At 41.4% G+C, this 22024-nt stretch overlaps 1 protein-coding gene across 3 annotated transcripts in view; it reads right to left on the reverse strand.

Moving 5' to 3' along the window:
* Nucleotides 1-17719, reverse strand: part of insyn1 (inhibitory synaptic factor 1) — a 105485-nt gene extending 87766 nt beyond the window's left edge. The window contains exons 1-3 of one of the 3 annotated variants that reach the window (XM_061765681.1): nt 15435-15802; nt 14162-15114; nt 13678-14027 (exon numbers count right to left, since the gene is read on the reverse strand). In XM_061765681.1, coding sequence (XP_061621665.1) covers nt 13678-13821 — 144 coding nt within the window. In that variant the 5' untranslated portion in view covers nt 13822-14027; nt 14162-15114; nt 15435-15802. Of the gene's footprint in view, nt 1-13677; nt 15115-15267; nt 15803-17288 lie in introns of those variants that run through there. The other 2 variants (XM_061765679.1, XM_061765678.1) reach the window with 2 other exon arrangements.
* Nucleotides 17720-22024: the final 4305 nt, after the last annotated feature.

The following is a 22024-nucleotide window of genomic DNA, read 5'->3' on the forward strand; positions in this document are numbered from 1 at the left end:
TCATTTCTTCTCAAACGGCTTTTAATGAGAAGCAACCCTTTAGCCCAGTTTTTGTGGCAATATTAGTCATTCGAACTGCTCTAAGTGCAATTGTCAAAAAAAATAAAAAATGTACCGGCATTACCAGATAACTATTAACCCTTTATTGCTCAGTGACTGTTTTTTGTCAATGTCTTTATGTCTCAAAAGTGTTCTCTGTCAATTGACTGTCTGCTGTCGTACTACAGCGGCTGCAACTATCCATCCATCCATTTTCTGAGCTGCTTCTCCTCACTAGGGTCGCGGGCGTGCTGGAGCCCATCCAAGCTATCATCGGGCAGGAGGCGGGGTACACCCTGAACTGGTTGCCAGCCAATCGCAGTGCACATATAAACAAACAACCATTCGCACTCACATCCACACCTACGGGCAATTTAGAGTCTCCAATTCATGCATGTTTTTGGGATGTGGGAGGAAACCGGAGTGCCCGGAGAAAACCCACGCAGGCACGGGGAGAACATGCAAACTCCACAGAGGCGGGGCCGGGGATTGAACTGTGAGGCTGACGCTCTAACCAGTCGGCCACCGTGCCGCCCGGCTCCAACTACGGGAGACAAATTCCTTGTGTGTTTTTTGGACATACTTGGCAAATAAAGATGATTCTGATTCTGATCACGTTGATCGGTGCGTTTTCTGCATTCGAGACTGGACCCCCTCACCGAGTGCTTGGAGGTCCATACGATTTTAACACCATGGGATGAAACCGGAGAGCAACTCGCTAAAACACTGAATGCAGGGGGAAAAAACAGCCATGGGAAGCATTGTTGTTTTTCATCAAATGGCCAAGGGGAATGGTTTACTCTGAACAAGCGGTCCTCAAGATACTGAGTCACTGTAGCAAGAAGTACTAACGCTGTGGAACCTCCTTAATGCCCTAAAGCGCTTCAAAAATGTTGCTTGACTCAAAAATAAGCCTTTATTTGTAAAAATCAGGGATCAGTCCAGGGTTTCCCCGCCTCTCCCCCAAAGTCAGTTGGGATAGGCTTCAGCTCACCTGTGACCAATAAGGACAGGCACTATAAAAAGGTAGATGGATGTTCAGTACATACAGTATTTTGGAGATCTGTCATTTCTCTGTACAGCAAATTAGTAGACGTAATTTCAACCAGCATCAAAGTTTTAATCTTGTCTTTTTTTTTTTTTTTCAAGAACTTTTTCTTGTGGTAAGAAGAACGTGAAAAATATTCCCCCAGACGTTTCCCTGTCAATACATTTTGTGTTTGAATGCCGGCCGAGGCCTGGAATTGAGGATAATGGCAGTAAGGAGATGAAGAAAAGTAAGACCAAAATAAATTAAAAAATGAAAAAATAGCCATGGACGTTATCGTGAAAGCAGCACGGTGTCCTAGTGGGTAGGATGTCTGCAGAGGTCAGGATATGCAAATTTTAATTTCTGTGGAAACACTGCGGAGTTTGTATGTTCTCCCTGTGCTTGCATGGGTTTTCTACATTCCAAAAACATGCATGTTAGGTTAATTGAAGACTCTAAATCAGGGGTGTCAAACTCCTTTTAGTTTCCGGGTCACATTCACCCCAATTTGATCCCAAGTGGGCCGGGCCAGTATATCTGTGGCCTGATAAGCTATAAATAACGACAATTACATATTTTTTTTTTGGGTGCACATAATTACAATTATATTCACATGTATTGATTATTATCCATCCATCCATTCTCAATACCACTTATCCTGTTCAGGGTCACCTGGTGCTGGAGCCTATCCCAGTTGACTGTGCAAAAGGCGGACTACACCCTGAGCTGGTCGCCAGTCAGTCTCAGGGCGCATACTGTATACTGTAGCCATTCACACTCACATTCCCACCGTCACTGATTGGGAACTGAATCCACACTGCCCGCACGAATTCAGGGAATGTACCACTACACCAGTGGTGATTTATTGCTCAGTGACTGTTTTTCTCAATGTCTTTATGTCTCAAAAGTGTTCTCTGTCAATTGACTGTCTGTTGTCATACTAGAGGGGCTCCAATTACCGGAGACAAATTCCTTGTGTGTTTTTTGGAGATACTTGGCAAATAAAGATGATTCTGATTCTGATTATTTAAGTCACACAGTAGCTTGCCATGAAAAACTGAAACCACAAACAAATTTATATGAGGTTAGCTGTGGTCTGCACAAACAATTAGCAAGCACTCTCCAGCTTTGAGCATGCATCAAATTGGCTTTTAGCCTACATCTCACTAAAGAGGTGACTTTCAGGTTTTCCCTGTCAGGGGGTTGTCGCCACAGCGAATCACTCGCCAGATTTGTTAGTCTGACGTAACCCATGCATTTTTATCCGGGCTTTAATAAACCCATGTCCCAATTAACTTCACAAAATTGTTTCTAACTGCACATTTTCACATTTCCACATGAAATTACTTAAACAATATATGATATTATACATCTATAGGCATTGCTTCACAAAAAGTCTCACTTTCTTACTGCATAAAGATTGGAGGCGTGCCCACCGTGCCGTGTCGTGTTACGCAACTCGCAGCACTTGGGGTTCTATGGTAGCCAGATTGGACCCACTGACGGGCCAGTTCTGGCCCCAGGTTGTACGTTTGACACCCCTGCTTTAAACTGTCCACAGGACTGAATGAGAGTATGTTTGTCTATATGTGGTCTGTGATTAGCTGGCGACCAGTTCAGAGTGTGCCCTATAAAATGTGGAGTTCGACAATATTTTGGGAAAACGTGTTAAATGTAAACATTTTAGACTAGATATTTAATTGCGAGCCATCGCCGCACCAGAGGAACATTTTTCAGAAAGAAAAACGTGATGAAAAGAAAAATGTTCACCGGAAGTATCCATGCGGTAGCATTTTGTTGTAGTGGTTAGAATGTATGTAGAGAAGTTCTGGGTTAGAATCTCTGCTCAAGGCTTGGAGTTGTGGATGATGGCGATAAGGAGATGAAGAAAAATGACAAAAAAAATACACGTTCATGGTGATATTGTTAAGGGCAACGTTGGGGCCTGGTAGTTAGGATGTCTGCCTTATAGTCAGGAGCTCTGGGTTTAAATCTCTGTTGGAACACTGTTGTGGCGAGGTAAATATTGCCCACGTTCGCCACGCTGGCGAACCAAAATTGCCTTCTTCAAAACTCAAAAAAGCCCTTCCTGATAAAAATTAAAGTGAGCGCTTTCCCCCGCTTTGTTAAATGCTTCAATCCACCGTCCAGCAGCTGCTGGCAAAGCAGTCAGGCTCATGGGCTTTCCCAGCTGCGGGGAGAGGCGCATGGGAGAAAACAAGACCCGATGCCACCCGGTCAAACTGAAATATGCATATTTATTACTGCGGCATACGTTTAAAGTGTCAATGGTGAGTGTGTCCTGCAATTCATTCTCACAGCAAGTCACTCGCTAGTCATCAATGCACGAGCCACTAATCTCACTTTGGTTGTCATGACGAGCGTCTCGAACCAGGGCCATATGTAGCTAGCTCGTCATTTGCTTTTCAAATCTGTTACAATTATATGACAGCTAAAGTTAGCCTGGTAATATTTACACTCAAAGATTTTGAATATTAATGTTTATCTTAAACTACAAAGTTTTAATTTGAGAACATTCTATATAAAGTCGAGGCTTTACGCGATCAGGATTTTTGGGGCCAATCACTGATCAGCGAGTTTAAAAAAACAATAACTGATCACCGATCTGATCACAAAATAGAGCAATGTGTCTATTTAAATGACATGTTCATTTAATGTATATACTTGTGTACTTAATCGCTCAAAAATATATATATTTACAATAAATAACGTATCATTGTTCATCTATTTATGCCAGTGAGTCATAGTGACAGACAGAACAAATGAATGGTCTTCTATTAGATGGAAGGAAGTACATACAGTAATAAATGTATCCACTTTTTGTGACATTTTTGTTTGTTGGTGTGCCATGAGATTTTCAAATTGTAAAGTATGTTCCATGGCTCCATAAAGGTTGGAAATCACTGCTAGTCAGGTTATGTATTCTAATCAGTCATGTCACACAAACATTACAACATGACAGAAATAATGGGCACTAATTAAATTACAATTCACCCACACCAAAACATTAGAGCATGATTCGACAGAACAGCAGCATGTTCGCTTACAACCGTTAGTGCTAGCACTAACTGGCTAGGTTACATAAGGTTTTGTTGCCTGCTTGCGAGCGGTATCGTATTAAAAGTACGTGAACATACCTCAAGCACGTCCTCTCCTGTCCTGAGCACCGGTGACCACCAACACACGTTTTTCCCCATTTTGTCCTTATAATACAGTCGGCGCGATCCACTCTGATCGTCATCGCCATGGTAACGAGCGTATCCGGTCGCATTTGACAAGATAAAGCCCAATGATCGTAAAAAACGAGATGCAGTGGTATCGGAATAAAATATTTTATTGTAGTAGTCTGACATAGTGCAATCGTGAAAGAGCAAATTCGTCTTGTAGTCTGATCCGGGCATTACGTGTTGTCTGTCTCAGACGTTTTGTCTATCTCACACCGCTGACGTTTTAAATTTATATATTTAAAAAAAAAAATAACTTTATTGGCTATCAGATATTTACACTACTACGTCAAAAAACGCAACAAGGGTAAGAATAAACTAGCTTTTGGATTCATTAACTGTGGCGACGCGGACTAAATGTCTTTTGCGGCGAACTATGACATTAAAGCCGATCAGCATAAAATGGTAAATATCGGCCGATACCGATAAGGTGTAAAGTTTAATAAAGTCCTTAAGATCCTTCTTGAGGAAATTAATTTAACACCTCTACTGTAATTAACAAGTGCTGAGGTGTCACTCTCCACTTTACTCTGCTGACACTGACAAGAGGATGATTATACAGTACTACATTCTATTGTGATTGAAGATTTTTCTTTTTACAGTTCAATAGTAAAATAAAGATTTGCTCTTCATATCAATTCATCATATAATTTAGGCCTAGCCTACCGGAAAGAGTTCTTTATTTTATTTGTTGGCTCTTTCCAATGCTGTGTTTGTCATATTATAGAATAAAGTATTTCTTGTCTTTAGTGAATAATGCTGAAGATAAACTTCCTCCCCAAAAAATCGCATGCTAAATCGTAATCGCAATAGTTGGTTAAAAGAAACAAAATAAACCCTCGCAATTAAGAGTATTTTCCCGTGTCGTTCACCCCTACTCCTGATTAATGACAAGGTAGTTTTAATGGGGCTTTCCAGTGACGAGGAGTACCTAAGTGCGGCTAAAGGTTTAGCCACAAACAAACGTGATGTTGTGGCTAACTACACACAATTGTGGCTAGGAGATTTTTATACTGTTTAGCCACATTGGCTAAGAGGTTTTATGACCCAGTGCCAAACCCGACCCGTGGTTGCATGGGTTGTTTTCGGGTACTCCAGCTTCCTCCGGCATTACAAAAACATGCATGTTAGCTTTATTGAAGATATTAAATTGTCAGTCGGTTTGAATGTGATCGTGAATTCTTGTTTGCTTATATGTGCGCTGCGATTGGCTGGTGACCAGACCTGTAAAATTTGGAGTTTGACTTCATAGTTTAGGAAAAATGTACAAATTTTGCCCATCTGTCATACTGCGAACGATCACCTTAGTAAACCTCATTTCAGCCAGCAACAAAGGATTAACTGTGTATTTTTGCGGCGTTAGAACCCACTCAGCTACTGCCCTACTTACTGTGTTTAATTTGATTGTTTTATATTTATGGCCTAGATGTGTTTTTCATAGGAGTATTTATTGTAATTTTGACTTTACTACTGCATTAGCGTAGTTTAGTAATAGACCACAACGCATTCTGACTTAGGTACAAATTTGAATTACATTGCCACCATTTAAACAGATGTAAACTGAGGACCCTTTGTACTGCTAGTAAGTACAGTACCACAATCCACGCTCCAGCATACCGCTCCAGACGGCTGCCTTAAACAAGCTTATAAGGCAATGTTTGACAGGGAGTGCATTTGGCATCTATGCATTTATATGCATGCAGTTAATGATATCTGACCTACTGTAAATTCTCGAGTTTTAACTGGTGAAAAAATGGAGCAGTACTCAAGTCAATAATAGTTCTCATACTCTCAAGGGAATGAAGCTCTGGACCACTCTGCGGGGGTGGGGGTGGGGTCGGGGGTGGACGGGGGGGCACTATTTTATCTGCGACTGTCTCATTCTCCTGCTTGTTGTGAGTGCTGAAAGCAAATAGACTGTAAATTGATTTGAGCTTATCCTTCAGTTCAGGCTAGATAAGTTAAGGCCTGTTTCATTCTTTAATAGGTGTGGACACCTCAATGACTTCATTCTGCCATGTAGCCTAGGCTACAAATTGTCACAGTTCTAACTCGGAAGCAAATTGCACAAGGCGAAATCTTGATTAGATACCAGTTTGTTGTTAGTTCATTTGTTGGCATGAGTACACAAAAACCTTTACAAAATTTGCCTTGGTGCAAGGGCTCATCCAGATGTGGATAAAGGTGGGATTTCTGCATTTAAAGTCTGCTTGCAGTGGATCAAAGTGGGGCAATTCCTCTACGATAGAAAAAAAAGATTGCTTTGTATCCACCTTGTCAAGCACACTACCGCTGCCGAGAGGATCAGAGAGGGCAACAATATTACCCTGCAAAAGACGAGCCAGACAGACAAAAGACAACAGACAAAATCTGTCTTAATCCCAATTTTGGAAAAAAGTAAACAGTACGTGTCACTTTGCCAAGTTAGTAAGCATACCCAGAAACCTTCCGAAGATGACCATCTACACGGCGGGGCATTTTTACATTGTTCTTATTAATAATGTTGAAAATGGCCACAAGACTGCCACTCACAGTGAGTCAGGGTTCAGCTCTGCCCTGCTCATGGGGGGGGGTTAAGAAGAAGAAGAAGAGTTCCCTGAAGAAAGAAAGTGTCTCTTTGATTTTGGTCTCCCCTGGGCAATTTCTGGGTTTGGAACAAATTTGGTTTACGGCCGAGCGTGTTCATTTCAGCAGGGTGCTGCTAAACGTGGAACGTGTGGTAACTGGTGGCAGTATCAAACAGGAGGCGCAAGCTGCCTGGCTTGCTGGCTGGGGAACAGGCCGACTGATCCTGGGCCAGCTGTTTGAAACACCGTTAACACGCGCTTCAAACAATGCCACCATTTAGCATACCGCCTGCTCCCAGAGCAGATCATTCACAGATCAGCTCTTTTGAAAAAACATTTTTTTTTTTTTATAAATCTCTTGATTTGCACTAACGTCGGCCAACAGGATTGTGTGGCATTTAACTGTAATAATTCATAATTAATAAATAATTTAACAAAAACAGAACACACATCTTGTCGTAATAAAAATGCATTGGATCTTAAAGTCCCAAAGATAGATAATAAAAATGTCTCAAAATTTACACAATAACTTGGGAGATCAAATTGCCGTCATATTGCACAGGACTCCAGCATACCTCACTAGGGATCAATTTAGCCATTCATTTTGCCTTTTGAGATTTTTGCAACATAGAACACAAGATAGGAAATGGATGAATTACACACACAAAAAAACCGCTTTGAAATACGATCGAATCAAACATGGACTGTGCTTGTACTGTAAGATTACTGTATAAAATTAGGTTTATGGAATATGGGTGTGATAGCTGCAACTCCCACCACTCGCAAATGAATAATGATGGCTTGTTTTTGATTCACGACACACTTCCAAAGATTAGTTAAATAATCCACACCCTGCCCGGTGCCCATTCTCATTAATAAAGCAGCAGGGTCTAGCGTAACGACGACTATTGAGAAAACTAGCCTCAATCTATCCTGAGGCCTCCTGTCAGGGGGCAATGTCCTCCAATGTGCTGCATTCTGCCAGTGATAATTGCTCTCTCTTTATCGTCTTTTGACCTCATCTCATTTGGAGCTTTATTGTATTTGAGGAGTCCTGATTGCCTGCCCCGTGTTCATTTGTCTTACGCCGAACACAAATGTGTTCCATCGTATCCTTCTGCATAACGGCCATCATAACAGTCCATCATCCCTGCTTCCTTCCCTAAATTTTTTATTCTTTTTTAAAATGCTTCATCTTGCATATCTTGACTTTTCCACCCTCACTCGGTACTTTATTACATTATTTCAATTTGCCAGGCTGGAAGTGTCCGATAAAGAATATTGTCTTCCAGTGGATATCATCTATCCTGCCAAAGTTAGTTGGAGCAAACATCTGAATGTCACGTAACGTTCACAAAACATTTCTTGTTTATCCTTTGTCCAAGGTTGATGCTGCAACCCAATGAAGGATTTCTCCAGCGGAGTCGCCTCTCCTGCCAGTGTGATTATTACAAATGGAGTGCTTTATCGGCGTATATTACCGTCAATGTCCTTCCTTTATGTCCTTCTCATTGGACTCGTCACAAAGACTGTCATGTGATTCACGAGTACGAAGGAGCCGTATGTCACCCTAATTGACTTTGGACGACAGACTAGGTGGAAAAACTTTCACAAGGCATGAGATGTACTTATTCAGCTGCAGGGACAATACAACACATTATAGGGAATATTAATGTTGGTATGCAGTTGTAAGAGTTATATACAGTTCTTTATGTGTTACCCTCTTTAGTAACCCATAGATCAGTGTTCAGCAACCTTTAATACTCAAAAAGTCATTTTGACCGTCTCCGACAGAAAGAATAAAAAACACAGAGAGCCACAAAATCCTTTTGACATCCAAAGTGAGGATAACACTGCTTATATTGTTCTATTTCTATTTAATTGTATTTATGCATGTAACAAAGACGCTTTTAACTCCGAAAAAAAGACTTGGTTGAAACTTACTTTCAAATTAAGTAGTTAATGTCTATTTGAGTTCCGTTTATTTGATATGGACATCACAAGAACGTTCGACATACCAGATGCATTGCTATCGTTTATTTAGCACCAGAGGCCAACTTCAATGTAGCACGTAGCATTAAATGTTCTGTTTTCTCAGAAACATTTCTTTTCTTGGATTTATTCATAGTTTGCCTACCGGGGGTCAAACAGCTCAATAAATCTTGGCAGCGAGTGTCGCAAATCGGGGCTTGTGACACATATTTAAGTAACAAAAAAAATAAAATGTATTTGAATGTTACAAGAGTGCCATAATCTTCAAATTTACGAACACATTTGAAAAACCAACGGACTAATTTAAATCTAAATCAAATCCTCATTTAAGTTTTTTTTGTTTTTCTTTTTTAAACTTGACCACTTAAATGTTAAAACTCGTCCTTGTATAGAGAAATATTATTTATTTCCATTGCAATTTTCCTGATTTTCTAATAAACTGTTTATAGAATGTGGCATTCACCAATGTATGCTGATAACACATGACACATTACACATTTAAGTGGATTAGGACTGAGCATTTCCTGTGATACAACAGCCATTGTCATATCGAACTTAAAATACCATACTGTTATTATTAAAATAACTTTACATTAAGAACAGATTAAGAAAAGTTTCCCCTGTTAGCGAACCAGGCAACAAATCTACCTCAGTCACCATGAATCAGTGATCGTGTTTCAATGGGCTTCTCTTTGAATTTCTTAGTCCTGTTGCCAGTGTCCTAGTAAACAGAAAAATTCTGCCCTAAGCAGTTTTGCAACAGAGTGAATTAACTGTGGCTCAACTTCCCTCAGCTGACTTCCTTACTTCTTTAAAACTAGTACACTGCACTTTATTTTGGACTCATGCACAAAATCCATTTAATCAACAATCAATTCAACACAATCGACCAAATTCGTAATGGAATTATTATTCACAATTCCACACTACGTTTTGTAGAGTAGGCTTTTTTAATTTTTTTTATTTTATTTTACATTTCACTCAGAAAATCTTTGGAAACCATGCTGGTTGCCAAGATTCAGATTTTTGTTTTCAACAGCCATGTAATTCAACAGAAAGGAAGGAATTATAGTTTACATCGTCCTGCCAATCACAGATTTGTGGTCTTTGTGAGGGCTACATTCCATTGTAGTTTATTCAACAAGACGCTATGATGTTATTGGCTTGTGTCTTTATGCAGGATAGATTCAGCAGTGTAGCCCTAGGCATTGGTGTATGAATGTGTGGGTGAATGTGAGGCTTTGTAAAGCGCTTTGGGCACTGTGATAGTGTAGATAAAGCACTATATAAGTGCAGTCCATTTACCATTTGAGGCGTTTTTTTTTTTTTTTTGGTTTTTGTTTTTTTTCAGTGGGGGGCAGCTTTTTACAATTTCATACAGTATATGAGCCTTCACTCTCACCCTAAAGATTGTGCAGTTCCCTATAGACTCCTGAGCCAAGTTCCGGGTATTTTCTTGTTGTGGTACCTTTGTGTTTGCTGTTAATAGTGTTTGATTAATTCATAACCCCCACTGAGACTTGGCAGGGCACCTTCATATGATTTTTCTAAACGCACACACATATACACATCCAACAACGTCAATTGAATGATTTGTTTCCTGCCTGGACTCCTTGTATTAATATGCGGACAACGGTCTTTTCCACCTTGGCAGACTGCACCAAAGTGTTTTCTGTGAGGTCTTATAAGTGATGAGAAGGTTTGCCTTGGCGGCCCATGTTATGGTAAAAGCGAAATAAAAATGGCCTGGACATTGCTAAACCTTGAGATCCAATAAAAGTACAATGCACATTTGGAATTGCCTCTTTAAATATCTGCAGAACATTTTGCTTTCTCGGAGCCGATGCACAAGACTATTACAGCTATGAGTTGTAAATATATAAATAAATAAAAACCTCATATTTTCATTCGTGTTGAGGCTCCAACTAAATGGTTTGATTGAAGGCTGGAATAAGAAATGAGTGCACATTGATAAAACTATAAACAATCAATGTATGTTAGGCAGACAGATTGCTTTGCTGAATAGAATTTTAATGTTGTTGGAATTAAGAGGTTTTTGGTTTCTGCACGTGTTATTTTGAGCTTCTAAAATCGCCGAAGTAAGGAAGGCAAAAGAGGAAAGTGGCAATGCTGCATTTCTACAGTGCAGGCATGTGAGCTGGAATGTCATCTTTTGACTCCAGAGAATGCCACAGTTCCACCAGCTCTCTGAAGACCTTGTGGGTGATAATCAGTCACTACTGCTCCATCACTGAGTTATTTTACCGCATTCACGTGGCAATTCCTCATTTATTTATGTGACAGTTATCTACGATGTTGTTCCTTTCACATAGACAAGAATAGGAGATTTTATGCAGCATTAGCCAGTCACGCATCTGACTGTGACTCTGCTTCCTTGCCTTGGCGGCCCATGTTATGTTAAAAGTGTGATCTTCAATCACACGGTCGGTCACTTGCTAGATATTGATACTGGTAACATGGCGGCTAGTGGGTGGGAATTGCAGTAAGTCACAGTATGATATTTAAAAAAAAAAAAAAAAAAATTTAAATAATAATAATTTTTCTTTTTATTTTTATTATTTTAACAACGATACCAATTATATCAAGATACAGCAATTGTGCGATAGTGGATCATTTGGAAGAAAACAAATAGCAATACATCACAATATGTAACTGAAGACTGAGAGTCTTCAAGCATTAAGTATACAAAATGTTATTTGACATGAAACTACATAAACTTTTGTCTGATATAAAGCTGATGTACATAATTGGAATTTTTTTCAGGAGCAAGTTCAATGTTTGAAAAAAACAACACAAATGACAGCTTTCAGTACCAGAAATGCCGCAATCATCACTGTATGTTGTACCTCAAATGTTTAATAATTAAGAGGATTTAATTTAATAATAATAACAGCAGAATACAGGGTGTCCTCTTTTTTTATTCATATGAGGTTTCAAAGGTACGGAATGAATGAATCAAGTAGTTCATGCAGCAGCATATGAATATGTCATCACTCGGCACAAGAAGGCATGCTCAGTTACTGCTGCACTTACTGTTTTTCATTGGATTGTGGAATTCACTGGATTGGAATTTGCATTGGACTTGACGATATTAAACTAATAGACAACTGTGTGTTGCAACTCAAGCACAAATTTGGTTTGTCGCTGCTTTAGTAATGGCACTCCGTTGTAAACCGGGACCCCCTGTACTGAGATTAATTTATTAAAAAATGTCAAAATCGTCATAAAGTGTGCATAATTTGACTGACAGTTGAAATATCCATCTTTGACACCTGCGTATGGAGCATGAAGTGAAATTGATGCTCTCGATACCTACAAAAATAGATGTGTGCTGCCCTGAATCAAAATTTTACCCAAATAAGAAGAACAAGAGTAAAAACAGCAAATATGGTGACGATATGGAGGACGAGTGAATAATGTTATTAAGAAGAAGGCAAAATCGAAGCAGCGTAGCAAGCAGCAATGGTCTGTGAGGCAATTCAATTCACTGTGATTTGTGCAAATTATTCACTTGGAATTTTGACACTGCCCTTCAGTTTCCGGTGGTACTACTACACTTGGTCTGTATCCATTAGCTTCCAGGAGACGGACGAAAGTAGAGCATAAATGAGGCTTCATAGAAAAGGTCAATACATTGTGATACTCTTCCCCACCACAAGAGGCTAATATGAAGCCCAGCTGTCAATGCGAAATTGAGACATTCCTGCAAAGTTACGTTAGAGTCATCGTGCTCCCTTAATGGGCGCTGAGACGAGAATGGTAATAGGCAGCAGGGGCTGGCAGAGGCACGAGGCGCGTGTTTGTTCATAAATATCTCTAGCCGGTATTACTCAATTTGCTGTAGCACCATAATCGTCAATCACGGCCTCTCCGTCCCACTTTAGAGGAGGCTCGCTGTGAGCCGTGCCCTTGCACCTCTGAGTACATAAGAGGTGGGAGTCTGAAAGAATGTGTGCAAAGGGATTCCAAGCATCTATTTAAAATCTCCCCGCCTTGTCTTTTGGACATTACATGGTCCAACATGGACCTTTACAGCATGTTTAAAGCACGTTTCCCTTCCTCTGCTTCCCTGGAAACAGGTGGGAGGTTCATAACTCTCAGGACATGGGATGGTTTTAGTGCAGCTTCCATCCGTCTCCGTCTCCCCAGCTCGTCTTATCTCTCTTTAGGAGGAGCTGAACAAGACGAGCTCTTGGGGAAAGATCCCAAAGAGATGGCGGGGGGGTTGTGTACTCTCGGACTCAGATTATCAGCGCAACACATTTTTTTTCCTTCCACCTAGCGCCATTATTTCAAGTAGCAGAACACGATAAATTCCGCACAATCTCGCTATTACCGAGTCCCTTTCAAACATCCTTCACACGCTGCAGTTGCAAAACTACAGGAATCTCGTTGATCCCGAACAAAATGCTTACATAACAGCTGCGGTGCTAAGTGTTGGATCTTATCTAAGCCCTTTTTCTCTCACAGCCAAGCTTTGCTGCCCTCATCGGGTCTTCGCACCAAGTTTACCCTGCCTCAACTTGGACACATGAGCCGTGTTAATAATTGCCTACTTTTTGATGGGGAGACTGCAGTACTAATCAACAATATCCTCCTGCTACACAACAAAAAAAAAGTCAGCTCCCGCATTTAAATCTTAATCACAATCTCCACACTGTGAGGAGAATGTTACACTTAATTAAATGAACTCTTCCTTAGTAGCACACCCACTAAGAACCCACTTTCTCCCACAATCCCTCAAAGCCGTAAAGCTGGATGTCTGTGTAATTTTCAAGCTCACCTCCCGAAGTTCCTTGGCCACATCCTTGAGCTCTCTTAGAATTCCTTCCAGCTGGTCGATCACCATCTTCATGTGGCTGCGGATGCGTTCTCTCGGGCTGGGGGTCTCAGAGGTGTCCCGGGCCGGAGCTCTGCTGAGGGACATCCTTCACAAGGTGACGTGGGGCCAGTGGCCAACGGGCTGAGGGCGTGGGGGAGCCGAGTCGGGGTCCATGTCTTTGGCTACGAGGAGCCTCAGTGCTACTGATCCGAACAGGGGCCCCAGCCACGCAGGGAGACCTCAACATCTTAAAAGCACCTGGACGACCAAAACGCCTTTCCTCGCCTGCACACTCGGCAGAAGGTCAGTCTCTGGCAGCCATGACGTCCATCCGAAATCAGGGAGAAAGAGAGCACAGGAAAACTCAAAGACAATAAATCCATGGAAAAAAAGAGGCAAAAAATGTGCCGAGGCTGGAATAATAAAAAAAATAAAAATATCTTACATAATCAAACTGAGCCAACTCATCTCATGTGTCAGTGTGTACAACTGAAATGGTTCTGGAGGAGATGCTATTTAAAACACTGTTCTATACTTGGGAAAGAGCTTTTGCCTTTTGCACTTGGAAAAACAGAGCAACATTGTGTCATACCACCATTATAAAAGTTGATAAATATCCACTCTGCTAGAGATAGAAAAATACAACTTCCCAGATGATTGTCTTCTTTTATGGATTTTGTGAGGGAGCTTGCTGTTGGCTATGAAAAAATTGATATTCCTTTTCATCCCAACTGAAAATGATGAGAGACGTCAGTGGTCATGTCAAAATAAACTTCAGATCCCCATTTCTTTTTGGATCATTTCTTTTCAGTTGTTTTCAGGACGGAGGATTGGTGGACCGGGGCAGGTATTTTCCTAGAGAATCCAATCTTCCTTCCCAAAAGAAGGATTTATTCCAGGTAGTATCAGGATGAATGAATTCCTAAGCCTATGAAACGTGACTTTTGGTGAGAACAACAACAAAAATCATGGTGGATGAGACGCAGTTCTAGGGGAGGCAACGGACCGACTTGTCCTAGGATCTGGGTGGTACTTGATACCCACAGCAGTCCACAAGGGTGTGCCCCCCCCCCCCCCTCCCTCAATAAAAAAACCCCAAAAGAGCAAAAAGAGAAAACGACTCTCTTCTTTCTCTCTCAGTTGTTGCTAAGGAAACCAGGTCTGCCTCCCCATGCAGTGATTGGATAATTATTTTACTTCTTATCCGTGCGGTGTGTGGTTTTCTATGCGGACTCTTCTTTCAGAGAAGCAGGGAGCTCACTGCCATCCAGCAGGATGAGATAAATCCCAGAAAAGATTCCCGGCGGAGCCCTGGAGAATGTGTAAGGGGAAGCGCTTCCCGCCAGATGAGGGGCAACACTGCTGCCGTGGGGCGCCCCGGCCAACTGCACATGGCACCTGGACAGATAGGAATGGGGAAAGCAAATCACTTATTCTTCCTCTCTCTCTCTCTCAGCACCTTCAAACGTGCGAAAGCAGGACGGAGAACGGAAAGGATTAACTCGGCGCTTGTGTCAGAAAGCGTCACCACACAAAAACACACAGACTTACCTCTTCTGTGCACCTCGTTACTGTTGCTGTGCCCAGAGCAAAGTGCCCATGCACATCCCTGGCATTCTGAGCTACAGACAACCTCACTCTTCTTCCCTTTCTCCCACACTTTCTCTAGCTCTCTCTCTCAGTGGCACACACACACTTCCCTCCCTCCCCTTACTTACTGTCTTGACAGAGAGGAACCTCTATCAGCGGGGGTCTTTCACTCTCAGGCTCATCAGTAAGAGGAAGAGGAGGCTGCGTGGAAGATGGGCAGGAGGAGGCGAGAGAGAGCGGTCGGCAAGTCCGTTGAGGGAGCCCGAAGTGGCCGAGAAGACGCCGCCGGCTTCGATCCTGTCAGCAGCGCTTTGAGCGTCACACCGATAACCGCGCCGCTGAAAACGAGCCACCCGTCATCCCCCGCTGGCGTTCGCCTGCCGTCGTGAGGCAGCCGAAGGAAAGCTGCGCGCAGATGACACTTTCTCGTCGTTCGTCTATTCGCCTTGTCTCATCACCGTGACCACGGAGAACCCCCCCGCCCCCCCACTCGAACCCCCCTCCTCTCTCTTTCAATCTTGCTCCCGCCTTCTGTGGCGCTTGCTCTTTTTCTTCCGTCTCTCTGCCCACCTTTCACCCTTCGCTGTGTCCTCCCTGACTGCCGGATGAAGGCGAGCTGATGCCAGACTTGCTCATGTGGACTTCTGGCAGCACCACTCGGCTCTTCGCTTCCACTCGGCGGAGGAGGAGTCTGGCGCTTTTAAAGGCGCAGCTCCTCCACCCACGCTGTCCTCCACTTCTGCCGGCATCCGACGCTCGCTCGCAACCTGTCGCGGAAGTTCTATCGTCTATTGAATACATCGGGATGAAGTCACGCTGCCAGGCGCAGCGGTCGCACGGCGTTAGGGTGCTGAAAATCATCGCTGTACAAGGCAGGTTGGGTCCCACGCCATTGCTCACTACTGCCGTGGAAGTTCTGTAGAGAGTCTTATCTCGACTTCATATACTGACAGGCTAAACAGGAAGAAGCCCCAAAAGAATTCATATAAACATTCTCAAAATCTCACAAACACGTGTATCCAGGTGAAAATGTTTGTGACCCCCGGGGTCGACCCACCGCAAAATCCTATTGACAATCACTGGTATGCATGTTCATCGTGACAGGACGCAGGCAAATCAGTTAAGAACCAACGCAATGAAACGCGCGGGTCGACGGCCATTTTAGTTTGAAGGTGCCATTTGAGTGGATTTTGGCCATTTCCGCAGAATGTACCTGAAAGAATTTACCGGGAATTCATGCAGTCGCCACTCAATTTGGACCGTGTATACTATACTAATACTAGGCGTACTAAATATTTTCTAACGTGAGCTCGGAACAAGGCAACACTGTGGAGCGTGTGGCGACTACGTCTGCATCGCTATTAAAGTTGGTTCTGGGTTGGAATCTCTAGTTTGCATGTTCTCCATTTGTTTGTGTTGTTGTTTTTTTTCTCCAAGTAGTGACTGAAGACTCAGAATTGACCATAGGTGTGAATATGAGTGTCAATAGTTGTTAGTCTCTATATGCACTGTGATTGACTAGCAACGAGTCCATGGTCTGCCCCGACTCTCACCCAAAGTCAGCCAGGATTGACTCCAAAATCACATTTGACTTTAAACTGGATTAGCATTTTGAAAATGCACATCCAATAACTTCTAGAGCAAAGCACGTTATTTTCCAACAGTCTTTTTTGGATTGTTTGTTAGCTAACTGAGCAGAACAGCCAGAGGCTCTGTGCATTCCTCTGAATTCCATTTAGCATAATTGCAAAATGGGATTCAGGTTATGTGGATTTTCCATGCAGATTAATTTGGTCTGGCATCCTTGAATCGTAGAAGTTGAACTGATGTTGTAAGGCTATTTAGAAGGAGATTTATAATATTTTCAATCAATCAAATCCCTATGTATGTTTTCTTTGATTAATAAATAATCAGCACCATCATCCTCACCCCCAAAAATAAAAATATATATATACTCAATTTTATGTCTGTTAAATACATACATGTCACGAATGGAGAGGAGCTGGACCCAAGAGCAGGCGGCGGCAGATAGGTTATGATGAACAGTTTATTATGGGAGGTAATGGAGGTGGTCCTAGGTGTGTTGGCAGGCAGTGGCAAGGACAGCCGGCTGGCTTGGCGGCGGGGTGGCAGAATGACGTAGATCAGGAACACAGGGGGGAAACACTGAGAAGGAGGATAGACACAGGAGTCATTAAAGGGGTCGAGGAATAGTGTGGCTTACGTGAGGCAGGTGGGCCGTGGTACCGCTTGGAGAAGCTGCATTACTTTGGCGAGGATTTCCAGGATCAGGCAGGCTTATATGCAGGTGGTTACACAGACAGAATGGCTGTACTTGTGACTCTGCAATAAACAGGTGTCCTTGAACATTTTCCCTCTGCACCTTCACAGCACCAAACGAAGAGGCTCTGTTCTTTCGCGCTTTTATGAAGCTGTTTTCTTCTTGCGCGACGTTGTAAAACTCTGCTATTTTTTGCAAGGTGTATTTAGTAGGGCAGTCCCTAATAGAGGACTAAATGGCATCCCCATGGAAAAGACCCAGGTCCACGGCGCAGATAGCTTAATTCCAGTGATGCCTTCATGAGCAAGGGAAATTGATCATTTCCCTCACGTAAACTATTTTTCTTTTATGTTGAGGTCATACCGTCTGGTGTGTGTGTGTTTTTTTATTTTTTTTATTTTTTTTACAAGGAATCTGGAGTGGGTGCAGAATAATATGGCTTGCACTTAATATTTCGTAGGAATGATTGTGCCAGTTGGGTACGGGGCTCATAAACAAGCATAAAAATGTCGAAAAAGACATTAGTGCACAAACACTGGGAACTGCCTTACAGATATAAGGCAGGCTACTCACATACCAATTTTTAACATCTTGTGGTCATGGAACGGATTCAACTCCAAGACGATGATGTCGTCGGTGAAAGCTCCATGAATGAAGATCTCGTCCTCGTTTGCGACGTAAGCCCCACTATACTGTAATTATTAAAATTGTGATATAGCATACTTCCACTTTTAAAATAAAAAAATGGGATATACAAAGAACAGAGGATCTAGCCTTTATATGATTGTTCTTTTTTAGTCTTCAATAAAGTCACTGGGTTGGCAACCACTGTTACAAAATGTCCAGAGGATTTATTTTGTTTTACAATGTTGACAGAGAGCGAGTGCCAGCAATCAATACAGTCAATTTTCTTCCAACATGAAGGATTTGATTACAGAATTTAAGTCCACAGTCTTTACCAACATTGAAAAACAATATGTGCGAGTGGGCCTTTAGTGTTTTTAACAAAACAGAAAGTGCAAGGACAGAAACAGGAAATTGACTTTAGCGATTATATTTTATTTAAAAGTTAAAATTGTAAATTATCCATCAAAAACAACTTTAAATCACTTTTAACAATACATATATATATATATTTTTTTTTTACATTTACTTAAACCGTTAACTTATTTATTTAGAAAAGAGCCTGAAAGGCAACACAGGGCCATTTCTTTGATGTAATATTATTTTGTAGGTAGGAATGCATTACAGTGAAAGCTCTATGATCAAACAAACATCATCTGCTGCAGGATGTTGTTGAATAGATTTGATTGGAGTTCAAAGTAATCTTCCTATAGGAAATAATACAAATAGAAAAGTTCCTGTGTCAATCTGTCCCCATCATTAAAACAATATGAAAGAGTACTGGCAAAGTCACCTTTTCATTGCAGTAGGATATTATTGACAATAATCCATTAAATGTACTTGTGATTTGTGTGTACGTGTAGCGCACAGGTGTCAAACTGAAGGCAGAGGTGCCGAGTGTGGAGCGCCACATCATTGTATGCAAAAGAAAATCATCAGTCTGTCAATTTCCACGATTCTTGCTTTTTTTTTTGTTACCAAACACCTTTTTACAGTAACTTGAAAAATGGTTGAACAATTATCCTTTACTCTGATTTCAAAACTAGTAGTTATCCATCACTTTGTTGACATGTTAGGGGTAGCCCGGCTAAGTCCCCCCTGACAGATACTATATATAGATAACCTGATGATTGAGGTACACTTTAAATAGGAGAAATAGGACAAATCAACAATGCAGGACACCTGTTGCTCTTTCTCCATTCCATTGGATTATCTTTATTTTACATATTAATTTAACAGTTTAACCACAATCTTGAAACATTCTAGGTATGTTACTAAATCCAGAAAAACGGCACCATTTTCTTTCCATTTTGCTGAGGCGGATTTCCAGCACTTGAATATAGCGAGGTCCACCAAATCACGTTTTGTCATTGTTCCACGTAAGGTAATCCTTGTTCTTTTCCAATAACATTTTTGGGAAATCCCTTCACCACCTCGTTTTGAAAATTTTAAATTCAGGTGAGATTTTCTATGGTTCTGACAAAGATGAACATGATCCTCGATTTCGGCATCCAGTATCATACATTCATAGTAATCGGACATGATTGAAAACTATATGGACGTGATGAACTATTATTATTCTTGTTTTCTGTCAGATGTTTCGTCAGAAATTTGAAGTAATTCTGACGATACACTTGCTCCCGGTTAGGTCCAGAAAATGAGATGGCTCAAAAACATTTCCATTGAAAAATCTGAAAATGGCCTGTTTAAACATCACATTTGCGTCTCAACTGATAAGAAACATAAGTATCTCAGTCTATGAGAACATGAGTGATCAGAAGGGATCAGATTGTGGTTGCTTTAAGACGTTTGGATGTTCTCCATGTGCTGCGTGGGTTTTTTTCTGTGTACTCCGGCTTCCTTCACATTCCAAAATCATGGATGCTTGGTTCTTTGGTAACTCAAAATTGTCCATAGGTCTGAACGTGAGAATAAATGCTTCTTTCTCAACTGTACTGTGTATATGTACTTGTGATTAACTGGGGACCAGTCAAGGGCAGATGCGGCGGAACGGTGGGGCGGGTGTGTGTCTGTGTGTGTGTGTGTGGGGGGGGGTCAGATTGCAAAAAGTGCCCTCAGTGGCCAAAAGTGCTCCTAAAAAATATTGTGCCCCTTCACTTAAGTAGTTGACGTGTCTCTTTGGCCAACATAGTACTTGGTAACATTCAATCAGCAACCACACTCCACCCCCACTGGATGGTCTTTCCACTCATTTTGACTATTCTTTTCATTAGGTAAAATGAGGCACAGTTTAAAACGAAACTTGCATATACTGTAGGTTCCGCCACTTTTATGTTTCGCATGTCTTTTTAAACATTGATTTCTTTTAAAGATGATGTGACATGAATTTATTTCCTTGTCTTTTTCTCTTGTAATTGAAATGTGGTTACCCTCAACAGCTGAGGCCGTCTCATGATGGATGAATGCATACTGTATAAATGCCAGAGGAATTTGGTTTCCAATTGACCAGTCTGGGGAAGCTAATCCAACTTGAAATTTTGGGTTCAATCAATCAAAAGATCCTTTAGCAGTTCATCACTCTTTCCTCTTTTCCTTTAGTGCTCAATATCCTCAATTACCTCCCAAAAGACTGTGAAAACCCCCAGGATCCTTCATGTTCATCAGCTGATTCTCCAATGTCAACCAGACAGTATCAACCAATGAACAATGGACAAAATGACATCATACCTTTAGCTGTGGAACAGTGAGTGTATCCTGAAACACAGAGAGAGAAAAATTGTATTGTAAAGCTGCACATTTCAAAAGGATTAATAGCATGGACACATGGGAAAAATAAAATTAAAAAAAAATGATTACAAATTTACCAGTCAAAATAACTTTGGACAATTTTTTTTAATAGTCTGGCAATGTTAAGGAGAGTGCAAAGATGGACTTTCTTGAAAATCAACCCAATTGTGTGGTAGTTGGAGTTTGAGAGAAAAAACGCATGCTTTCAAACAACCATACATTATTGACTCAGTGCCTTCAGTTGCATTGGGAAAACAATCAATAGTGGAACCTATTTCAACATATCAATAACATTCAGAAATGTAATTTACCAAGCAAATGCTCAGGTAAAAGCATGTTGCTAGCAGAACAGAATGTTAGTTTTATTGAAGATTCCAAATTGCCCAAAAGTGTCAACGTGAGGGCGCCTATTGATATGTCTATATGTGATTGACTAGCGACCAGTTCAGGATGTACCCTGCCTCTTCCCCAGTCAGCTAAGATAGGCTGCAGCTCTCCTCACAAAGACAAATGATATAGAAAATGGATGGCTGGATGGATAGATGCCTGGATGGAGGGATGGACTGATGGCTGGATCAATGGTTTACAAAACTGCTTCAATACGGAAGCGAAACGTGTGGTAACTCCGCGTAATAAGAGACGGGGTTATGTCCTTGTACAGGGGAATTTTGAAGCAAAAGAAAAAACAAAGACAACAACTACCCATCACCATGAAGGCAATGTTGATTAATGTTAATTACTGTATAAGGTTTTATAATTAAAGATTTAAGTAAATATGTGTACTGTTGTAATCTTTGTCTCATATATGTAAAGTATAAATACTTTTTACATATTTTAAACATTCTGGTACCCACATACACGAAAATTCCTAGGGGGTTGGGCGGGCAAATCCTACTTCATGGTTTTTCACCTTTCGGGGGGGGGGGGGGTTCTTGTCCCCATTAACCGTGAAAAACGAGGGATCACTGTAAGTGCAGTCCATTTACCATTGAAGTCCAATAATATGCATTTCCTCTTCTGACCAACATGTGCCACTGCATCTTGAAGGGGACATATGACCGACTA

The sequence above is a fragment of the Phyllopteryx taeniolatus genome, chromosome 2 (assembly GCF_024500385.1).
Source record: "Phyllopteryx taeniolatus isolate TA_2022b chromosome 2, UOR_Ptae_1.2, whole genome shotgun sequence".
NCBI classification, from domain to species: domain Eukaryota; kingdom Metazoa; phylum Chordata; class Actinopteri; order Syngnathiformes; family Syngnathidae; genus Phyllopteryx; species Phyllopteryx taeniolatus.